Source organism: Littorina saxatilis, linkage group LG2 (genome assembly GCF_037325665.1).
Source record: "Littorina saxatilis isolate snail1 linkage group LG2, US_GU_Lsax_2.0, whole genome shotgun sequence".
Classification (NCBI taxonomy): Eukaryota; Metazoa; Mollusca; class Gastropoda; order Littorinimorpha; family Littorinidae; genus Littorina; species Littorina saxatilis.
Window position 1 is genome coordinate 103465762 of NC_090246.1, and position 24192 is coordinate 103489953.

The 24192-nt window shown below is 44.4% G+C and overlaps 1 protein-coding gene and 1 long non-coding RNA gene across 5 annotated transcripts in view; both read left to right on the forward strand.

The window, feature by feature from the left end:
* The window catches only part of LOC138960406 (TOM1-like protein 2), a 70739-nt gene that overhangs the window by 36385 nt on the left and 10162 nt on the right, over nt 1-24192 (forward strand). For 2 of the 4 annotated variants that reach the window (XM_070332314.1, XM_070332315.1), the window contains 4 exons: nt 5881-5974; nt 6694-6762; nt 8060-8095; nt 13145-13184. In XM_070332314.1, the coding sequence (XP_070188415.1) occupies nt 5881-5974; nt 6694-6762; nt 8060-8095; nt 13145-13184 (239 nt within the window). The remainder of the gene's footprint in view (nt 1-5880; nt 5975-6693; nt 6763-8059; nt 8096-13144; nt 13185-24192) is intronic. The other 2 variants (XM_070332316.1, XM_070332317.1) reach the window with 2 other exon arrangements.
* Nucleotides 51-5356, forward strand: LOC138960411 (uncharacterized). Its single transcript, XR_011453967.1, has 2 exons — nt 51-2255; nt 3642-5356. It is a non-coding gene; the product is annotated as an uncharacterized lncRNA (long non-coding RNA).

Below are 24192 nucleotides of genomic sequence, written 5' to 3' on the forward strand. Positions count from 1 at the left end.
CAGGGTAGGTTGCTTCTGCTGGCTGGAGTAGAGCAGGCCACAGGGTAGGTTGCTTCTGCTGGCTGGAATAGAGCAGGCGGATGTTCTCTGTGTAGGTTCATGCTTTTTCCCCCGAAATGGCGTAAAACTGTCATACACGTAAAAGCCATGGGAGTTTCAGCCCATGAACGAAGAAGGAGAAGGTTCATGCTTTTAATGATCTGTAGGACTTATGATCTGTAGGACTTAAAAATAAGTAGACAAAGAATACTTTATCATCTCAAAAGAGACATTCACAGGAGGTGCATTTAACAAACTATTAGAAGAAAAGAATATTGAAACTTCACATGTAAATACATTTGAAAAAAAAAAGGATGCGGTTTAGAGGGAGATAGTTTCCCCAGTCAACCGTATGGCCTGAAGAACTCTGGAACATGCAGTGCATCCTGTTGTGTGCACTTTACTGGATGGTAACTTACATCTTCAGGCAATCAACACTCAGCTTTCATTTTTGGCTCCCACGGAGGTCTGGGAATTAACTTTTAGTGCAATAGTAATTGTTTGGGATTCAAACAAGAAATCGGTGGCTGACTAGATGCAGTGTGTCTAATGACACAGTTGTGCCATCGGGTCTCTCATCATGGACTGTCAGAATATTTGTCAAGTTCACAATTTGTGGTGGATAATTCGGAAAATGTACATTTAAAGCCATATGTACTCGATGACTATACACGCTAATTGCTTTACCAACAGCTGGAGACATGCTAAATTAAGTTCCCTGCAAAATATTGTGGTCTAGGACCCCTTCAATGTTGAGATATGTTAATTTTCATTTTGATCTGGATCGTCCTATTTATAGATTTGCCAACAGAGGTAGCGTTGACGCAAGGGAAATAACTCCGCGTCTTTGTTTACATCCAAAGTTTTTGAGACTCTAAAACAAGCTGTAATGCATGTATATGGTCCGCGCATGGCGACATATCGTCATTACATGGTCTTATGGTGCGTTTGACATCGATTATGGGCAAACTACACTTTGTAAACACGGGAGCGCGTACATATGCCTTTAAGGCGGTCCTCAATTATGCCCAAAGATGACTTTACAAAGTCTTTTTACCAAACATTGAGCACCAAACATTGAGCACCAAACATTGAGCACCAAACATTGAGCACCAAACATTTGTGCATCCAGCTTCATGAAGTAGACTTGGCACTATTTGATTCTTTTTTCTTTATTTGGTGTTTAACGTCATTTTCAACCACGAAGGTTATATCGCGACGGGGAAAGGGGGGGAGATGGGATAGAGCCACTTGTCAATTGTTTCTTGTTCACAAAAGCACTCATCAAAAAATTGCTCCAGGGGCTTGCAACGTAGTACAATATATGACCTTACTGGGAGAATGCAAGTTTCCAGTACAAAGGACTTAACATTTCTTACATACTGCTTGACTAAAATCTTTACAAACATTGACTATATTCTATACAAGAAACACTTAACAAGGGTAAAAGGAGAAACAGAATCCGTTAGTCGCCTCTTACGACATGCTGGGGAGCATCGGGTAAATTCTTCTCCCTAACCCGCGGGGGGAGCACTATTTGAGGCTTTAAGGGCAGACCGGGTAGGCAAAATTAGTTATTTTTGGTCTCATACACCTTTTTGGGGTTGTTGCATTTTTCACACCTTTGAACATCCTGGAATGCATTCAATAATCTGCTTTTGTCATTTTAGACATGTATTCATGTAAATAAAACCATTTTCAAACCGATGTTTTGTTGTTTTTGTCTGTGTTTTATCAAAAAAATCGAAAAAATGGTCTACTTTGGATTCTCCGTGCTGGTAAATGTGCGCACATGACATGACCCTTCGCTGTTCAAACTGTGTGGAAATTTCCGTTCTTCAAGATGACGTCATCACCGTTGGGGAATTTCCGTTGACATAGGCACAAAGAGAGAGAATCCGTTCCAACCGAAACCCCGGAATTAATATATGCAAATATATGTAGGTCAAAGGCATTTGGCGCAAGCGCAGTAGACAATTTATCAGTCCCCCGGTGTCAACAAATCCATGACTTTTTCACCGATTCAGCAGCATTTTTCAAAGTTTTGAGCTGCGGAGAACAACCCTAACATTGGAAATGTTCGGCATAGTGGCAAGAAATATCAGAGAAAGATGAACCAGCAGCAGCGAACAGTAGAAGGAAGTAACAACACTCCGAAATGAACCAACATGATCGAATTGAAGCAGACGACATTCTAAGATTCTTGACTCGACGAGGTGGGTTTTGCTTCTTTCTCTTTTCGATCTTGTTTGTTTGACAACGTGATTTATTGCACATTGTTATGTTGTTGTTGTTGTAAGAATGTGTTAGGGTTTGCAGGTAAATGATAAACAGTTTGTGTCTGAAGTATTTTGCGGGTTTCTTGATCCAATTTACTGACCATGCCGTCGCCGCACACCCCCCCCCCCCCCCCACCCCCTCGATCATCTCTGTGATATCGTCTTCACAACCCCTATTTTATTGTTCTTCGCTGGCCAGTCCTTGAGAGCTTACTATGGTGTAACATGTCATCATTATTCTTTGTCTGGGGTCAAACTGAGAAGCAGCATCTGAGCGATGTACGACTGACACAGTTTCTGTTTCTGGTCATTGACCGTAGGAAAATAAGTACCCTACTAGAGAGCGTTCTCTAATTCTAAAGGATTGGTTTACACCAGCATGGCTGACCAACCTATCATTGACAGCAATATTGTTGTCAAATCTTTTCCATTAACTAAGGAATAAAAAAATAGATCCAATTTACTTCACCAAAGAAAAAAAAAGAGTTAAACTAAAGGACTGGGGATGCAACTCATCATCATGAATCAAAAGCATAAAGATCACCTGCAAACAGTGCTAGGTTTAGGAAATCTGAAAATGTATACACACACACAGAACACACACACACACACAAAACAGACAACAGACAAGAAACAAGCAAATACATAGCAAGTGTGATGAAATAAATTAATTTTAAAAGAAAAATATGAAAAGAAAGAAAGAAAGAAAGAAAATAATTCAGCTAGTTTCAGTATTAGTTCCTGTGTGTATGTGATTGTGTGGTTACTCAAATCCCATAGTAAACTTGACATGTAAATTTTGTGATAGGGGCCGGTATGTATATATATGGGATAACCTTCTGTGAGGTTTAGTGTGTGACAGGGTGAGAATACTTTGATTTCTTTTGCTTTTTCGTGGCTGCTTTTATTTTCAATTATTTATCATTATATATATTAAAACATACACTTTTTTGTCATTAAGTTGTGTGTGTTTGGGTATTAATAAGTAGTGCAAATCCACATGTAATGAGTATGAGTCACTGTTAAATTAATGAATGTCTTTTGTGTGTGTGTGTGTGTTCGTCAACCGACATATGTGGGTACGAGCCACTGAGGTGGTTGTAAGAAAACCCGCCTGGTTTAGTGGTTGGGGGCTGATTGGGATTTCTGATTTACCGGCCTAGCCAAAAAGTTGAGGTACACCCCATGTAACATGGTCATTTGCAAAATAAAGTACAAGCACTTGTTGACGTTTATATTGAGTCTTAAAATTTGCAGCTTATTACAAACAAAAACCATGGACAGTTGTATCAAATATTAAATCAGTGTTTGTGTATTTATTAGGTTGGAGCAAGGGGAGAGCCAGTCCTCCTGTGGTGGCAGCGAGGAGAAAGATTGACCTGATGGAAAAGTTTGCTAAACCGGAACTACCCTCTTCCACAGCAGACACATCAGCTTTGCCATCTTCTGACCAACCATAAGAAGATACAGATACTTTGCCATCTTCTGACCCATCACAAGCAGATATGGATACTGGTACTGTGCAACGTCACTCCGCTGACATGTGTTGGGCTTTTGTCAACATTGATCAGCTCAATCTATTCCTGAAAGGTCTATATCCTGTACTGAATGCTTGTCTGATAGCAGTCTGATTATGAAAGAAGGTGATGCATCACCCCAAGGATTTGCACAGGCCCTGCATCTGAGTGCATATGAGTGTCCATTCAAGTCTGCAGTTGTTTACTCTTCTCCCGGTGTTTGCAACGCTTCGGGTGGTAAAGTTGCATTTAAAATAATCCGCGTATGACCATGTTGGTACATGGAAAGGGACATTCAGCTTTACAGAAATTTGCTGCAGTGTTAGGATTGAGCACAGAAATACTGTAATTAAAATGTTGCAACTTTTGAATGGCTTGATAGCTTTGTTCCATTTGTGTATATATAATTATGTAATGTTGTTGATGATTTTGTGAAGCATCATTTCTATGCAATGGAATAAGAAATCAGTGCATCCGTTGGGTTTTTATGAGTCTGACAGTTTGGTTCTGATCAATATTTTCATATCAGCACAAACACAGATAATTGACTTTTTTTAATGTTTTCATATGATTTTTTTTTAAATCAAAAAAATCTGATAATTTGATTATCAAATCATTTCCCCTTCATAGTTAAAGTGTTATTCTGGTTAAAAAAAACACCCCATTAATTCAAGCTCTACTGTGGTACTAGTTTACCGGGGTACTAGTGAGACTCTTTTACATGCTGTTTTCTCTACATGTAATTTGAGACAAAATGTGGCAATTAAAATGTTGTAACTTTTGAATGGCTAGATGGATTTGTTCCAATTTTGTATATGTTGTTTATGATTTGTGAAGCACCATTTCTGTGCATGGAATAAGAATACAGTGGATTCCTTGTGTTTTTATGAGTCCGACAGTTTCGTTTTGATTCATATCTGCACTAACATAGATGAGTTTTCAAATGATTTTTTAAAAAAAGTCTGGATAATTTGATCGTCAAATCATTTCCCCATCATAGTAAAGTGGTTATTCTTATAAAAACATATCAATTCAGGCTGCACTGTGCTACTAGTTTGAGGTACTGGTTGGAATCTTTCAAATGCTGTTTTCTCTGAATGTAATTTTCAGACAAACATCTGTAATTAAAATGTTGCAACTTTTGAATGGCTTAAGGATTTGTTTCATTTTTGTTTATGTTGTTTATGATTTGTAAAGCGTCAGTTTTGTGTATGGAATAAGAGTTAAGTGCATTGGTTGGGTTTTTATGAGTCTGACAGTTTGGTTCTGATTCATGTTTTCATATCGGTACAAACAAAGATGGTTGTTTTCATATGATGTATATAAAAAAAATCCTGATAATTTGATTGTCAAATCCTTTTCCCTACATAGTAAAGTGGTCATTCTGATAAAAACATATGAATCCAGGGTGCACTGTGCTACTGGTTTTTTTATGTACTGGTTCAAATCTTTAAAATGCTGTTTTCTCTGAATGTAATTTTCAGACAAAACGCTACAATTAAAATGTTGCAACTTTTGAAAGGCTTGATGGATTTGTTCAGTTTTTGTATATGTTGTTTATGAGTTGTACAGCATCAGTTCTGTGTATGGAATAAGAGTTCAGTGCATTGGTTGGGTTTTTATGAGTCTGACAGTTAGGATCTCATGTATTTTTCTTATCAGAACTGAACCGGTAACTGAAAATGCTAAATTAAAATAATATATTGCTTAGAAATGCTTTTCGATACACAGAATTATTATACACACACATATTGCTGCAAAGAAGAAAAATTGGATCAAAACATGCACTGGTTCACAAACTGCAACATTTTAAAAAAAGCACATTTTATAACGTTTTTCTCACATTTTGGTGAATAAAACCCCCAAAAATTGCTTTTCACTCAAAATTTAAAATGGTTTCCCTTAATTAGGTTATTCTGCTTGCAAAAATCAAACAAGCAGCAAGCTGTTTCCAAAATAATAAAAAAAAGTGCTTGCCTACCCTGTCCCCCCTTAAGTGATAAGTGTCTCTGTCACTGATAATAACTTGTGTTTCTTGTTGACAGGCCTATCTATGGCAACCAGCGAGAGGATCAGATGACGGGTGGTCTGGGGAAAGCTGTGAACGTCAAGTCACAACCTGATAAGGAGGTCCTCGGGGTGAGTGTTCACAGACTTCTTTGTATGCCTTTGCCTCCATCACTTTGTACGCACCTTTACAAAACTCAAACATTTCCCCTGTTTCTTACAGTATTTCCTAACAGTTTTGAAAATGAAGGATTTCTTTCTCATCCTATTGAATGATTGTTTGTTATTTTTAGATTGTTATGATTGCTGTTAATTTTTAAATCATTTCTGAAGTTGGGCTGGATGATCAGCCTTGCCTTGAAGAAAGCATGTTTTGAAAATTATTTGGTGTACTAAACTTGATGATTTTGGGGAAGTTTTTATTTGCTCACAAGCACCTTTTCCCCTCTATTCTTATCCTGACATGTTCATTTTGTGTCACTTCCCTTTTGATGTCTGAGGAAGAATGAAGAAATTGTTCATTTGAGATTTGTAAACATCCCCTATAACTCTTCTTTACAATTCGGTTTAACTCCAAAACCTGAAATCACAAATCCTGTTTATCAGTTCTTTAGTGGATAAATAAAAAAGTAGTCTCAAATGCTAAAGAACACTAAAAGTTTAGATTATTACTTGACAACCGCATGTAGTTTTTACAGTTTGGGTTGATTGTTGTACTATTGTTTGACAGTTTTTGCATCCCGTTTATGATGTTTATCTTGCACTGACCTTTTTTTGCTGACACCATTTTCTTCTCTCTCTCCCCCCCCCTCCTAACCCCTGCCTTCCCCTCCCCTGTGGACCTTTTGCAGCTTCAAGACAAGGATTCCGATTACGATGAAATGGAACAATGGCTGGCTACGCACGATCCCAATGCTGCTGTATGTATTCTTTATGGATTTCTCCCCCCAATAATATTTTGTTCTCCTCCCATAATGAACCCCCATTTCATGCGAGCATGCAGTTTGAATGCATTTTGTCTGTTGGCAATCCTGTCTCTGTGTGTTACATTCATGGCAGCATTTGTGTTTTTTCCATGATTTCACACAAGCCTGTTATCTTTTGTCAGTGTATTTACAGTCTCGAGAAGTTGCAGTCATTGTATTTACAGTCTCGAGAAGTTGCAGTCATTGTATTTACAGTCTCGAGAAGTTGCAGTCATTGTATTTACAGTCTCGAGAAGTTGCAGTCATTGTATTTACAGTCTGGAGAAGTTGCAGTCATTCATCACTTTTCCTTCTGATTGTAGTTTTCTTCTGGTTTGAAAGCATTCTTTAATATGCATGAAGAAACTTATCATACCAGGAATTGTGAAAACTGTAAATTATGAAAATATAGAGAGAGAGAGAAAAACCAACTGTCCATATGTACACACATTCATGCATGTATGGTGGACTGGGTGGCCGAGTGGTAACGCACTTGCGCTCAGAAGCGAGAGGTTGCGAGTTCGACCCTGGGTCAGGGCGTTAGCAATTTTCTGCCCCCTTTCCTAACCTAGGTGGTGGGTTCAAGTGCTAGTCTTTCGGATGAGACGAAAAACCGAGGTCCCTTCGTTGTACACTACATTGGGGTGTGCACGTTAAAGATCCCACAATTGACAAAAGGGTCTTTCCTGGCAAAATTGTATAGGCATAGATAAAAAATGTCCACCAAAATACCCGTGTGACTTGGAATAAGTAGGATATGCGCCGAAATGGCTGCGATCTGCTGGCCGATGTGAATGCGTGATGTATTGTGTAAAAAATTCCATCTCACACGGCATAAATAAATCCCTGCGCCTTGAATATGTGCGCGATATAAATTGCATAAAATTAAAATAAAAAAGAATAAAAAAAATAAATCCCTGCGCTTAGAACTGTACCCACGGAGCGCGATATAAGCCTCATATTGATTGATTGATTTCATCCCACAAATGGATGTGCATGTATGCATTACCGTCTGTAACTTTAAAAGAATGGGGAAAAAACACGATGAAATGGAACAGTGGCTGGCTTCCCACAATCCCAATACTGCTGTCTGTATTGTTTATGAATTTCTTCCCTCTATTTTCATTTTTTTCTCCTCCCAAAATCAACCCCCATTTCATGTGTGAAACTGTGAAAGGCTGGACGGGGAACAGTATAATTATGTTCACATATGACGTTGTTTCAGCGTTAGTATTTTGTGTTACGCTTACAGGCTGCGTTGAAAGCTTATCACAATGATGACGAAGAGGTGAGTGTTGATAAGGCCAAAAAAAAAAAATTGTCTGTTTAGGGTAACCCGACCGACCCTATCGATTTGGCGCCGACCCAAAAACTTTTTTTTGATTTAAAAAAAAAAAAAAAAAAAAAAGAGGTAAAAATGCTAAAAAGAGACATTTGGCGTTTCTTTCTCTCCCTTTCTCTCTGTTTTATTTATACGTTAGTTTTGAAACATGTATTCATCAAATATAAGAAGTGAATGTTCAGTCAACATAGCATTTACACACACCAAAAAAAAAAAAAAAAAAAAAAAAAAAAAAAAAAACCCTACCTACCTACCGACCCTACTTTTTTTGGTCATGTTACCCTAAACAGACAATTTTTTTTTTTTGGCCTAAGGGTGCTTGATCTAAGCAGCAGAGACTACGGGGGGGGCAGGTTCCAAGCAGCTGCTGAACGTAATACTTTATCCAGCAGAACAAATACTAAAATGCTTTGTGTACAGTCAGTGCAGCTTGGCCTCTGCAGAACGTGGAAGAGACTCATTTTGCAGGTGGAGGTTGGATCAGAGAGTTTATTACATACATTTTGTGGTTTACTAATAATGGAAAAGTTCATTACAATACATACATTTTGTGGTTTACTAATAATGGAAAAGTTTATTAAATACATTTTGCGGTTCACTAATAATGGAAAAGTAGCCTTCGTTTTGTTTTGTATGACATTGACTGGTGCAGGGACACAGCAGGGGTTTAAAGCTTGAAACTTGAACTTGTTATAAAAGTTCTCATCAAGTAATAATGTTAATTTGCTGGGTTTAAAGCTTGAAACTTGAACTTGTTATAAAAGTTCTCATCAAGTAATAATGTTAATTTGCTACATGAACGCCTGACATAGTTTCCCCACCCGGTTGGTGCAAAATGGGAAACAGAAAAGTGTGAAGAAAAGAAAAATGTGATTACACATTGTAACCATAGTGACTGTCACTTGATTTCATAGGTGTGAGGTCGGGCACATAAATCCAGAAACACATTTTTCTTAAAAGAAAGTACAACAGGGAAGTAACTGCTCTTCCTGTAAGTTTCTTGCTGGAGAAAAAATGTTGTGGCATTTTCTTTTCGTGTGTCACCAACTTTTATTTATATAAACCATTTCTAGAATAATTTTTTGTTGAATGTCCCTTTGTGGGTTGGTAACCTTAGTAGTAACTTAGTTTTCAGTCTGGTGCAATGTTTCTGTGTGCATGTCAAAAATCAATCTTATTTTATTAAATTATATAGCTTCAATCTTCGTTTTGGATTTCACATTTATATTTTCTTTTTCCCAACATAAATACTAGCGTTTATTTTCAATTAGACGTTTATTCCTATTGATGTGACTTGCATGTACAAACTGCTCAGCTTGTCCCACCTATTATTGTTTCTAGTGTCAGGTGTGTAGTACACTTGCATACACAAACATACACAAACACACACACACACACACACACACACACACACACACACACACACACACACACACACACACACACACACACACACACACACACTTTTTCTTCCCAGCATTACACAGTTCCTTCACACTAGTTCTTTCTTTCTTTTCTTTTTTTGGCGGGCTGTGCATCTACTAGTTTTATTTTTGATATTCTCAATAAAAAAAAATTCCCCTCTTTCATGTACATGTTCTTGTCACAGAAATCACAAAGGCTTACTGTCAGCTAGCTTTTCATGCTTTTTAGGCCAGTTTCCCATAAATTGTACCTTCTTCTTCTTCAGCGTTCCAGAATTTTCTGGTTAGGTGTGAGCTCGTTTGCCCATTTGGGTTCCCCAAACTATATTCTGAGAGCATAGTCAGCTTCACTCCGCTTTCGTTGAGTAGGTATGCTGGGTATTTTCGTGTTTCCATAACCCACCGAACTCCGACATGGATTACAGGATCTTTTCCATGCGCACTTGGTCTTGTGCTTGCGTGTACACACGAAGAGGGTTAAGTCACTAGCAGGTCTGCACATAAGTTGACCTGGGAGATCGGAAAAATCTCCACTCTTAACCCACCAGGCGGCAGCGACCGGGATTCGAACTCACGACCTCCCGATTAGGAGGCCGACGTCTTACCACCACGCCACTGCGCCCGTCCCATTTGTATCTACTTGGGAATTCTAATAATTCTGTCAAATAATTTGACTTCTTGGATTGTTTGTCTTACAAAGGAAGCTATCCACATGGCAGGCAAAGACTGAGTAATGGCAGGCAAAGACTGAGTAATGGCAGGCAAAGACTGAGTAATGGCAGGCAAAGACTGAGTAATGGCAGGCAAAGACTGAGTAATGGCAGGCAAAGACTGAGTAATGGCAGGCAAAGACTGAGTAATGGCAGGCAAAGACTGAGTAATGGCAGGCAAAGACTGAGTAATGGCAGGCAAAGACTGAGTAATGGCAGGCAAAGACTGAGTAATGGAAGGCTTTATGGTGCTTTTTATCCTCATATGATGACACTGTGCTTATTGTTTCTGTCTACTAACAATTCCACAAGCTTTATTTGTGTTGTCATTTTAAACAGAGATGGTTAGGGGGTAAGAGCTCTGAAGAAAAGAGTCATTAAAATCATCTGTATACACTGCTGATTTTTCTGTCCTGTGCCTTATCTATCCAGAATTTAACATTGTCTGATTTTGGCAACATTGGCAGGCAGTTATTTTGGCAACATTGGCAGGCAGTTATTTCGGCAACATTGGCAGGCAGTTATTTTGGCAACATTGGCAGGCAGTTATTTCGGCAACATTGGCAGGCAGTTATTTTGGCAACATTGGCAGGCAGTTATTTTGGCAACATTGGCAGAGTGTTATTTTGGCAACATTGGCAGAGTGTTATTTTGGCAACATTGGCAGAGTGTTATTTTGGCAACATTGGCAGAGTGTTATTAAAAGTGACTAAAGAAAAAAGAACAGTCTGGGTTTGAAAAGAGTCAGGTTCTTAATTTGTCAATCTACATTGAATGAAATTCTGTATTCATTTTTAAATTAGTATCTTCTGTCTTTTTCTTTTTTTTAGGTGTAACATGGGGAAGACAGTTAGGGTTGTCTCAGACTTTCTTCTTTCGGGCATTATTGATTAACATTGAATTTTTGCAGAGTATGCTTGAATTTGTTGAAAGCATTGTCTGGCATATTCAGAGCTGCCAACTACTACGCTTTCAGCGTTACGTGCTACGTTTTAAGAGCAATTGCTACGCCAAGCTAAAGATTGCTACGCTTTGAACAGATAATCACAGGCGCTTTGAACAGATGATCACAGGCATGCAACAGTTCTCTTTTTTATGTGAGTCCTGGTACTCATTTCTGCTTCCTACTCCGTGTAGCGGTCACAACATGGGTCAATAAACATCGCCTACACTGAAAAGTTGCACTGCGGATACTCTCATGGACATTTTATGATCCTGCTTTCTCATGGCATTTTATTAAAAATGTCTATTCTTGTGCAAGAGGTTAATATATATGCGGATGTGGTAATTCATTTTAGAAAATGCTACACTGAATACTATTTGCTACGTTGAAAGTTCCAAACAAATCTAAATTGCTCACTCAAGGCTTTAAAAGGGTTGGCAGGTGTGGATTCAGCGCTAAAAGACAATTTATTAGTAAATTTTGTCTGTTTTGCTTGAAACTAGAATACACTGTAAATGTATTTAAAAATACCAGAACATTTACCTGGATTGATACCCAAATTGGAAGGGAAGAGATGGTAGTGTCTGACAGCTGTAGATCTGTAGAATCATCAGATTGATACCCAAATTGGAAGGGAAGAGATGGTAGTGTCTGACAGCTGTAGATCTGTAGAATCATCAAATTGATAACTGCATTGTCATCGAGCAGGGAGCTGAATCAGTTCCTAATGCATAGGTTCTGCATAGCTTTCAATTATTGTCTATCTTTAGAACACTTACTGTACTTTGAGGACTATAAGGTGCAACTTTTCTAGTGGTATGACCACAGAAGAGTACACATGTACCCACATCGCTATATATATATAAAAAAAAGTTAAACATAACACTACCTCTATAGTTATCTGCATGTTGCTGCTACTCATTTTAACTACTCCTTGACCTTGGCAGTCTCCTGGTCTCAGCTGAAAATATCAGTCATTGACCCAGGGTCTCGAGGCCAGTGTATTTTTAATTACAAGGGCACACACCTTGTAGAATACAATTGGCTTTGATCTCGCTGCACATTTATCAAACAAATATGATCTTGTCGTTAAGCGCTCTACCTCACTTGATAAGGATTCTCAAATCAGTTGTTTTTGGCTGCAACGTAGGCTGAATCGTTTGCAGAATGTAGTTATTAACGTTGTCTTGTGTACTGATGTTGAATCTCTTGATGCTTTTCCATACCTGTCAAGCTCTTGTGGACTCTCACCATAAGATTTTGCTCACAAAACCATAAGTTTGCACCAAAAAGCATAAGACAACGTGCAAAACTGCAGAAGTCGTTAGATTAATCACCACAAGAACTAAATACACGCACACACACACACACACACGCACACACACACACGCACACACACACACACACACACACACACACACACACACACACACACACACACACACACACACACACACACAAAACCAGAAATCAGCCTTATTTCACACATCATAAAAAAAAAAAAATTGTCTCAACACTAAACTACTCCCTTAGTTTCATTTCTATGGCTTAAAACTTTGCACAACATGAGAAAATACCTTGAAGATACCGAGAACAACAACAATAGTACATACTACATGTAACTGCTTTAATTTGAGGTCGCGTGTGGTCAAGCGTGGTCGCACAGTACTCGGTCAGATCGCGCTGACGGTGTGCACATGCGCGTTGCCTTGTACTTCCGCCGGATCAGTTACCGCGAGATTTTGTAGCTGTTACTTTGTTCTCGGACGAACCTTTGCGATCTTTTTTTATTTGACCAAATTGTTTTGTAAAAAACGTAAGATCTGCGGCATACGCCGGAAGACTTGAAAAACATATAAAATTCCGTAAGAATTACGCGAAAAACGTAAGACTTGACAGGTATGCTTTTCTGTTGCAGTCCAATTCGGGAGAGAAAAGAGAAGGCCTTACAAGCTCAGGTATGTAATTTATTGTAAAGGTTTGCATTGGATATTTATCTTGTAAAATTCAGCAGCGCAGTAGCCCTCTATAAAAGATTAATTCTCGAAAGAAAAATGCTTCACATTCTTAGACAGAGTTTTTGATATGGTGTCTTGTTCATCCAATTACTCTTGATAGAATATAGAAAGGAAATATTGAGATTTCGAAATTGATTGCAAATGGATTGCCATTGATTTTTTGGCTGCTGTATATGTAATGTTTGGGGTTTTCTGTGTGTATGTGTGTGTGCAAGAGGCAGCATGTGTGTGTCTGTGTGTGCAAGAGGGAGCATGTGTATGTCTGTGTGTGCAAGAGGCAGCATGTGTGTGTCTGTGTGTGCAAGAGGCAGCATGTGTGTGTCTGTGTGTGCAAGAGGGAGCATGTGTGTGTGTGTGTGTGTGCAAGAGGCAGCATGTGTATGTCTGTGTGTGCAAGAGGCAGCATGTGTGTGTCTGTGTGTGCAAGAGGCAGCATGTGTATGTCTGTGTGTGCAAGAGGCAGCATGTGTGTGTCTGTGTGTGCAAGAGGCAGCATGTGTATGTCTGTGTGTGCAAGAGGCAGCATGTGTGTGTCTGTGTGTGCAAGAGGCAGCATGTGTGTCTGTGTGTGCAAGAGGGAGCATGTGTATGTCTGTGTGTGCAAGAGGCAGCATGTGTGTGTCTGTGTGTGCAAGAGGCAGCATGTGTGTGTCTGTGTGTGCAAGAGGGAGCATGTATGTGTGTGTGTGTGTGCAAGAGGCAGCATGTGTATGTCTGTGTGTGCAAGAGGCAGCATGTGTGTGTCTGTGTGTGCAAGAGGCAGCATGTGTATGTCTGTGTGTGCAAGAGGCAGCATGTGTGTGTCTGTGTGTGCAAGAGGCAGCATGTGTATGTCTGTGTGTGCAAGAGGCAGCATGTGTGTGTCTGTGTGTGCAAGAGGCAGCATGTGTGTGTCTGTGTGTGCAAGAGGCAGCATGTGTGTGTCTGTGTGTGCAAGAGGCAGCATGTGTGTCTGTGTGTGCAAGAGGCAGCATGTGTATGTCTGTGTGTGCAAGAGGCAGCATGTGTGTGTCTGTGTATGCAAGAGGCAGCATGTGTGTGTCTGTGTGTGCAAGAGGCAGCTTGTGTGTGTCTGTGTGTGCAAGAGGCAGCATGTGTGTGTCTGTGTGTGCAAGAGGCAGCATGTGTGTCTGTGTGTGCAAGAGGCAGCATGTGTGTGTCTGTGTGTGCAAGAGGCAGCATGTGTATGTCTGTGTGTGCAAGAGGCAGCATGTGTGTGTCTGTGTGTGCAAGAGGCAGCATGTGTGTGTCTGTGTGTGCAAGAGGGAGCATGTGTGTGTGTGTGTGTGTGTGCAAGAGGCAGCATGTGTATGTCTGTGTGTGCAAGAGGCAGAATGTGTGTGTCTGTGTTTGCAAGAGGCAACATGTGTATGTCTGTGTGTGCAAGAGGCAGCATGTGTGTGTCTGTGTGTGCAAGAGGCAGCATGTGTATGTCTGTGTGTGCAAGAGGCAGCATGTGTGTGTCTGTGTGTGCAAGAGGCAGCATGTGTGTGTCTGTGTGTGCAAGAGGCAGCATGTGTGTGTCTGTGTGTGCAAGAGGCAGCATGTGTGTCTGTGTGTGCAAGAGGCAGCATGTGTATGTCTGTGTGTGCAAGAGGCAGCATGTGTGTGTCTGTGTATGCAAGAGGCAGCATGTGTGTGTCTGTGTGTGCAAGAGGCAGCATGTGTGTGTCTGTGTGTGCAAGAGGCAGCATGTGTGTGTCTGTGTGTGCAAGAGGCAGCATGTGTGTCTGTGTGTGCAAGAGGTAGCATGTGTATGTCTGTGTGTGCAAGAGGCAGCATGTGTGTGTCTGTGTGTGCAAGAGGCAGCATGTGTGTCTGTGTGTGCAAGAGGCAGCATGTGTATGTCTGTGTGTGCAAGAGGCAGCATGTGTGTGTCTGTGTGTGCAAGAGGCAGCATGCGTGTGTCTGTGTGTGCAAGAGGCAGCATGCGTGTGTCTTGTGTGTGCAAGAGGCAGCATGTGTGTGTCTGTGTGTGCAAGAGGCAGCATGTGTGTGTCTGTGTGTGCAAGAGGGAGCATGTGTGTGTGTGTGTGTGCAAGAGGCAGCATGTGTGTGTCTGTGTGTGCAAGAGGCAGCATGTGTGTCTGTGTGTGCAAGAGGCAGCATGTGTATGTCTGTGTGTGCAAGAGGCAGCATGTGTGTGTCTGTGTGTGCAAGAGGCAGCATGCGTGTCTGTGTGTGCAAGAGGCAGCATGTGTATGTCTGTGTGTGCAAGAGGCAGCATGTGTGTGTCTGTGTGTGCAAGAGGCAGCATGTGTGTGTCTGTGTGTGCAAGAGGCAGCATGTGTGTGTCTGTGTGTGCAAGAGGCAGCATGTGTGTGTCTCTGTGTGCAAGAGGCAGCATGTGTGTGTCTGTGTGTGCAAGAGGGAGCATGTGTGTGTGTGTGTGTGTGCAAGAGGCAGCATGTGTGTGTCTGTGTGTGCAAGAGGCAGCATGTGTGTGTGTGCAAGAGGCAGCATGTGTGTGTCTGTGTGTGCAAGAGGCAGCATGTGTGTGTCTGTGTGTGCAAGAGGGAGCATGTGTGTGTCTGTGTGTGCAAGAGGCAGCATGTGTGTGTCTGTGTGTGCAAGAGGCAGCATGTGTGTGTCTGTGTGTACAAGTTGGTAATTGTTATGGAGGTGGATGTATGTTGTCTGTATAGTTTTATTTCCCTCTCCCTCCCCAAGTAGATACTTATAGAAACAACTAATGTTTTTCTTTCTGCATTGTAATAATGAAATGTTATATTCTACCACTTGTCTTTTTCTTCATTCTAAAAGAACATACTGACAGTGGCTTAACACCAGGTCTCTTTGAATATTATTTTTATTTAAATCATCTCACCGTTTGCTTGAAGTTTTCACATGAGTGAACTGTGAACCACTTTATCCCAGCCTCCAATTTTTGTCCGTATTTCTTTGACGTGTATTTTTCCTCTTCACGCTTGATTGGTTGATCTAGTGAAGAATTTTCGGGTGGCCCAAAACTTAGGTCCATTACCCGACTTTGTGAGGCATCTTTAGATATAGTCTGATGGAAGGCTTGTTTGTTGTTGATGCAGACTGAAGGGCAGGCATGTAGCGTTGGCCGTGGGTAGTTCTCCTCCTTGCATGCTGTCATGCTTTCCGTTACACTGTGTGGTTCCCTGTGTGGTTCACTGCGTGCTTCACTGTGGGGTTCACTGTGTGATTCACTGTGTGGTTCACTGTGGGGTTCACTGTGGGGTTCACTGTGGGGTTCACTGTGTGCTTCACTGTGGGGTTCACTGTGGGGTTCACTGTGGGGTTCACTGTGGGGTTCACTGTGGGGTTCACTGTGGGGTTCACTGTGGGGTTCACTGTGTGGTTCACTGTGGGGTTCACTGTGGGGTTCACTGTGGGGTTCACTGTGGGGTTCACTGTGTGCTTCACTGTGTGCTTCACTGTGTGGTTCACTGTGTGGTTCACTGTGGGGTTCACTGTGTGGTTCACTGTGTGCTTCACTGTGTGCTTCACTGTGTGGTTCACTGTGTGCTTCACTGTGGGGTTCACTGTGTGGTTCACTGTGGGGTTCACTGTGTGGTTCACTGTGTGCTTCACTGTGTGGTTCACTGTGTGGTTCACTGTGTGGTTCACTGTGTGCTTCACTGTGGGGTTCACTGTGGGGTTCACTGTGTGATTCACTGTGTGCTTCACTGTGTGCTTCACTGTGTGGTTCACTGTGTGGTTCACTGTGTGCTTCACTGTGGGGTTCACTGTGTGCTTCACTGTGGGGTTCACTGTGTGGTTCACTGTGGGGTTCACTGTGTGCTTCACTGTGGGGTTCACTGTGGTTCACTGTGTGCTTCACTGTGGGGTTCACTGTGTGCTTCACTGTGTGCTTCACTGTGGTTCACTGTGGGGTTCACTGTGGGGTTCACTGTGTGGTTCACTGTGGGGTTCACTGTGTGCTTCACTGTGGGGTTCACTGTGTGGTTCACTGTGGGGTTCACTGTGTGCTTCACTGTGCTTCACTGTGGGGTTCACTGTGTGGTTCACTGTGGGGTTCACTGTGTGCTTCACTGTGGTTCACTGTGGGGTTCACTGTGTGCTTCACTGTGCTTCACTGTGGGGTTCACTGTGGTTCACTGTGGGGTTCACTGTGGGGTTCACTGTGGGGTTCACTGTGGTTCACTGTGGGGTTCACTGTGTGCTTCACTGTGTGGTTCACTGTGGGGTTCACTGTGGTTCACTGTGTGGTTCACTGTGTGGTTGACTGTGGGGTTCACTGTGGGGTTCACTGTGGGGTTCACTGTGGGGTTCACTGTGTGGTTCACTGTGGGGTTCACTGTGGTTCACTGTGTGGTTCACTGTGTGCTTCACTGTGGTTCACTGTGTGGTTCACTGTGTGATTCACTGTGTGCTTCACTGTGGGGTTCACTGTGGGGTTCACTGTGGGGTTCACTGTGGTTCACTGTGTGGTTCACTGTGTGCTTCACTGTGTGGTTCACTGTGGGGTTCACTGTGTGATTCACTGTGTGGTTCACTGTGTGCTTCACTGTATGGTTCACTGTGTGCTTCACTGTGTGGTTCACTGTGGGGTTCACTGTGTGATTCACTGTGTGCTTCACTGTGCTTCACTGTGTGCTTCACTGTGCTTCACTGTGTGCTTCACTGTGGGGTTCACTGTGTGGTTCACTGTGGTTCACTGTGTGGTTCACTGTGTGGTTCACTGTGGGGTTCACTGTGTGCTTCACTGTGGGGTTCACTGTGTGGTTCACTGTGTGGTTCACTGTGGGGTTCACTGTGTGCTTCACTGTGTGGTTCACTGTGGGGTTCACTGTGTGCTTCACTGTGGGGTTCACTGTGTGGTTCACTGTGGGGTTCACTGTGGGGTTCACTGTGGGGTTCACTGTGGTTCACTGTGTGCTTCACTGTGGTTCACTGTGGGGTTCACTGTGGTTCACTGTGTGGTTCACTGTGGGGTTCACTGTGGGGTTCACTGTGGGGTTCACTGTGTGCTTCACTGTGGGGTTCACTGTGTGCTTCACTGTGGGGTTCACTGTGGTTCACTGTGGTTCACTGTGTGCTTCACTGTGGGGTTCACTGTGTGCTTCACTGTGGGGTTCACTGTGGGGTTCACTGTGTGGTTCACTGTGGGGTTCACTGTGCTTCACTGTGGTTCACTGTGTGCTTCACTGTGGGGTTCACTGTGGGGTTCACTGTGTGCTTCACTGTGGGGTTCACTGTGGGGTTCACTGTGTGCTTCACTGTGGGGTTCACTGTGTGGTTCACTGTGTGCTTCACTGTGTGCTTCACTGTGGGGTTCACTGTGATTCACTGTGTGCTTCACTGTGTGCTTCACTGTGTGCTTCACTGTGGTTCACTGTGGGGTTCACTGTGTGCTTCACTGTGGTTCACTGCGTGCTTCACTGTGGTTCACTGTGTGCTTCACTGTGGTTCACTGTGTGCTTCACTGTGTGCTTCACTGTGGTTCACTGCGTGCTTCACTGTGTGCTTCACTGTGTGCTTCACTGTGGGGTTCACTGTGTGCTTCACTGTGGTTCACTGTGTGCTTCACTGTGGTTCACTGTGTGCTTCACTGTGGGGTTCACTGTGTGGTTCACTGTGGGGTTCACTGTGGGGTTCACTGTGGGGTTCACTGTGTGCTTCACTGTGGGGTTCACTGTGTGCTTCACTGTGTGCTTCACTGTGGTTCACTGTGGGGTTCACTGTGTGGTTCACTGTGGGGTTCACTGTGTGCTTCACTGTGGGGTTCACTGTGGGGTTCACTGTGTGGTTCACTGTGTGCTTCACTGTGGGGTTCACTGTGTGGTTCACTGTGTGGTTCACTGTGTGCTTCACTGTGGGGTTCACTGTGGGGTTCACTGTGCTTCACTGTGTGGTTCACTGTGGGGTTCACTGTGGGGTTCACTGTGGGGTTCACTGTGTGGTTCACTGTGGGGTTCACTGTGGGGTTCACTGTGTGGTTCACTGTGGGGTTCACTGTGTGCTTCACTGTGTGGTTCACTGTGTGCTTCACTGTGGGGTTCACTGTGTGCTTCACTGTGTGGTTCACTGTGTGGTTCACTGTGGGGTTCACTGTGGGCTTCACTGTGGGCTTCACTGTGGGGTTCACTGTGGGGTTCACTGTGTGGTTCACTGTGGGGTTCACTGTGTGGTTCACTGTGTGGTTCACTGTGTGGTTCACTGTGTGGTTCACTGTGGGGTTCACTGTGTGCTTCACTGTGTGCTTCACTGTGCTTCACTGTGTGATTCACTGTGTGGTTCACTGTGGGGTTCACTGTGTGCTTCACTGTGGGGTTCACTGTGTGCTTCACTGTGGGGTTCACTGTGTGCTTCACTGTGTGCTTCACTGTGTGCTTCACTGTGGGGTTCACTGTGTGCTTCACTGTGGAGTTCACTGTGGGGTTCACTGTGTGGTTCACTGTGTGCTTCGCTGTGTGCTTCACTGTGTGCTTCACTGTGTGCTTCACTGTGTGCTTCACTGTGGGGTTCACTGTGTGCTTCACTGTGTGCTTCACTGTGGTTCACTGTGTGCTTCACTGTGGTTCACTGTGTGCTTCACCGTGGTTCACTGTGTGCTTCACTGTGGTTCACTGTGTGGTTCACTGTGTGCTTCACTGTGGTTCACTGTGTGGTTCACTGTGTGCTTCACTGTGGTTCACTGTGTGCTTCACTGTGGTTCACTGTGTGCTTCACTGTGGTTCACTGTGTGGTTCACTGTGTGCTTCACTGTGGTTCACTGTGTGCTTCACTGTGTGGTTCACTGTGTGCTTCACTGTGTGGTTCACTGTGGGGTTCACTGTGTGCTTCACTGTGTGCTTCACTGTGTGGTTCACTGTGTGCTTCACTGTGGGGTTCATTGTGGGGTTCACTGTGGGGTTCACTGTGTGCTTCACTGTGTGCTTCACTGTGGGGTTCACTGTGGGGTTCACTGTGTGCTTCACTGTGGGGTTCACTGTGGGGTTTACTGTGTGCTTCACTGTGGTTCACTGTGTGCTTCACTGTGTGCTTCACTGTGTGGTTCACTGTGGGGTTCACTGTGTGGTTCACTGTGGGGTTCACTGTGTGGTTCACTGTGTGCTTCACTGTGCTTCACTGTGTGATTCACTGTGTGGTTCACTGTGGGGTTCACTGTGTGCTTCACTGTGGTTCACTGTGTGCTTCACTGTGTGGTTCACTGTGTGCTTCACTGTGTGCTTCACTGTGGGGTTCACTGTGGGGTTCACTGTGTGCTTCACTGTGTGCTTCACTGTGTGGTTCACTGTGGGGTTCACTGTGTGCTTCACTGTGGGGTTCACTGTGTGGTTCACTGTGTGGTTCACTGTGTGCTTCACTGTGGGGTTCACTGTGTGGTTCACTGTGGGGTTCACTGTGGGGTTCACTGTGAGCTTCACTGTGGGGTTCACTGTGTGCTTCACTGTGTGCTTCGCTGTGTGCTTCACTGTGTGCTTCACTGTGTGCTTCACTGTGTGCTTCACTGTGGGGTTCACTGTGTGCTTCACTGTGGTTCACTGTGTGCTTCACCGTGGTTCACTGTGTGCTTCACTGTGGGGTTCACTGTGTGGTTCACTGTGGGCTTCACTGTGGTTCACTGTGGGGTTCACTGTGGGCTTCACTGTGGTTCACTGTGTGCTTCACTGTGGTTCACTGTGTGCTTCACTGTGGTTCACTGTGTGGTTCACTGTGTGCTTCACTGTGGTTCACTGTGTGCTTCACTGTGTGGTTCACTGTGTGCTTCACTGTGTGGTTCACTGTGGGGTTCACTGTGTGCTTCACTGTGTGCTTCACTGTGTGCTTCACTGTGTGCTTCACTGTGTGGTTCACTGTGGGGTTCACTGTGGGGTTCACTGTGGGGTTCACTGTGTGCTTCACTGTGGGGTTCACTGTGGGGTTCACTGTGTGCTTCACTGTGTGGTTCACTGTGTGGTTCACTGTGTGCTTCACTGTGGTTCACTGTGTGCTTCACTGTGGTGTTCACTGTGGGGTTCACTGTGGGGTTCACTGTGTGCTTCACTGTGTGCTTCACTGTGGTTCACTGTGTGCTTCACTGTGGGGTTCACTGTGGGGTTCACTGTGGGGTTCACTGTGTGCTTCACTGTGGTTCACTGTGTGCTTCACTGTGTGCTTCACTGTGTGGTTCACTGTGGGGTTCACTGTGTGCTTCACTGTGGGGTTCACTGTGTGCTTCACTGTGGGGTTCACTGTGTGCTTCACTGTGTGGTTCACTGTGGTTCACTGTGTGCTTCACTGTGTGCTTCACTGTGTGCTTCACTGTGGGGTTCACTGTGGGGTTCACTGTGTGCTTCACTGTTGTTCACTGTGTGCTTCACTGTGGTTCACTGTGTGCTTCACTGTGTGCTTCACTGTGGGGTTCACTGTGGGGTTCACTGTGGGGTTCACTGTGGGGTTCACTGTGTGCTTCACTGTGGGGTTCACTGTGGGGTTCACTGTGTGCTTCACTGTGTGCTTCACTGTGGGGTTCACTGTGGTTCACTGTGTGCTTCACTGTGGGGTTCACTGTGGGGTTCACTGTGGGGTTCACTGTGGGGTTCACTGTGGGGTTCACTGTGGGGTTCACTGTGGGGTTCACTGTGGGGTTCACTGTGGGGTTCACTGTGGTTCACTGTGGGGTTCACTGTGGGGTTCACTGTGTGGTTCACTGTGGGGTTCACTGTGGGGTTCACTGTGGGGTTCACTGTGGGGTTCACTGTGTGGTTCACTGTGGGGTTCACTGTGTGGTTCACTGTGGGGTTCACTGTGGGGTTCACTGTGTGCTTCACTGTGTGCTTCACTGTGGGGTTCACTGTGTGCTTCACTGTGGGGTTCACTGTGTGCTTCACTGTGGGGTTCACTGTGTGCTTCACTGTGTGCTTCACTGTGTGGTTCACTGTGTGGTTCACTGTGTGCTTCACTGTGTGCTTCACTGTGGGGTTCACTGTGGGGTTCACTGTGGGGTTCACTGTGTGGTTCACTGTGGGGTTCACTGTGTGGTTCACTGTGGGGTTCACTGTGTGCTTCACTGTGTGCTTCACTGTGTGGTTCACTGTGTGGTTCACTGTGGTTCACTGTGTGCTTCACTGTGTGGTTCACTGTGGGGTTCACTGTGGTTCACTGTGTGCTTCACTGTGTGCTTCACTGTGGTTCACTGTGTGGTTCACTGTGGGGTTCACTGTGGGGTTCACTGTGGGGTTCACTGTGGGGTTCACTGTGGGGTTCACTGTGGGGTTCACTGTGGGGTTCACTGTGGGCTTCACTGTGGTTCACTGTGTGCTTCACTGTGTGCTTCACTGTGGGGTTCACTGTGGGGTTCACTGTGGGGTTCACTGTGGGCTTCACTGTGGGCTTCACTGTGTGCTTCACTGTGGGCTTCACTGTGTGCTTCACTGTGTGGTTCACTGTGGGCTTCACTGTGGGCTTCACTGTGTGGTTCACTGTGGGGTTCACTGTGTGGTTCACTGTGTGGTTCACTGTGTGGTTCACTGTGGGGTTCACTGTGGGGTTCACTGTGGGGTTCACTGTGGGGTTCACTGTGTGGTTCACCGTGGGGTTCACTGTGTGCTTCACTGTGGGGTTCACTGTGGGGTTCACTGTGTGCTTCACTGTGTGCTTCACTGTGTGCTTCACTGTGTGCTTCACTGTGGGGTTCACTGTGTGCTTCACTGTGGGGTTCACTGTGGGGTTCACTGTGGGGTTCACTGTGGGGTTCACTGTGTGGTTCACTGTGGTTCACTGTGTGCTTCACTGTGGGGTTCACTGTGGGGTTCACTGTGGGGTTCACTGTGGGGTTCACTGTGTGCTTCACTGTGGTTCACTGTGTGCTTCACTGTGTGCTTCACTGTGTGCTTCACTGTGGGGTTCACTGTGTGCTTCACTGTGTGCTTCACTGTGTGGTTCACTGTGGGGTTCACTGTGGTTCACTGTGTGCTTCACTGTGGGGTTCACTGTGGGGTTCACTGTGGGGTTCACTGTGGGGTTCACTGTGGGGTTCACTGTGTGCTTCACTGTAGGGTTCACTGTGGGGTTCACTGTGGTTCACTGTGGGGTTCACTGTGGGCTTCACTGTGTGCTTCACTGTGGGCTTCACTGTGTGCTTCACTGTGTGGTTCACTGTGGGCTTCACTGTGGGCTTCACTGTGTGGTTCACTGTGTGGTTCACTGTGTGGTTCACTGTGTGGTTCACTGTGTGGTTCACTGTGGGGTTCACTGTGGGGTTCACTGTGGGGTTCACTGTGGGGTTCACTGTGTGGTTCACTGTGGGGTTCACTGTGGGGTTCACTGTGGGGTCACTGTGGGGTCACTGTGTGGTTCACTGTGGGGTTCACTGTGTGCTTCACTGTGGGGTTCACTGTGTGCTTCACTGTGGGGTTCACTGTGTGCTTCACTGTGGGGTTCACTGTGTGCTTCACTGTGTGCTTCACTGTGGGGTTCACTGTGTGGTTCACTGTGGTTCACTGTGGGGTTCACTGTGGGGTTCACTGTGGGGTTCACTGTGGGGTTCACTGTGGGGTTCACTGTGTGCTTCACAGGTCAGTGGAAACCCCCTTTTAAGACCTCCAGACGTTATCAACAGAAAGTCTAAGAAAACAGGGTCTTAAAAGGGAGGAAGTCTTAAATTGGGGGGGGGGGGGGTATCAAAAGGGGGGTTCCACTGTAGCTCTCCTGTGGGTTTTGTCATTTCTCGATTCAGACGCTTGAAATCAGTCTTTCTGTCGAGTCTACTGTGTTGTACATTCACACACACCTTTTGTTGTTTGACTGTGTTCTGCAGATTGAAAACTTGTTTATAGTTTGTGGTCTGTTTATGTGCATGGGGTTCGTGATTGGTAAAGTCTCGTCCTTTGGATATTTTTTTTTAATTGTTTCCTTGCAGTGTGTCATTTGTCCTGTGTTTATATGTCTAGGTAATTTAGTTCGAACTGACCACCTCTAGGTGTGTTTGTTCGCATGAATTGTTACAAGGATTTGGGCTTTTATATTTAGG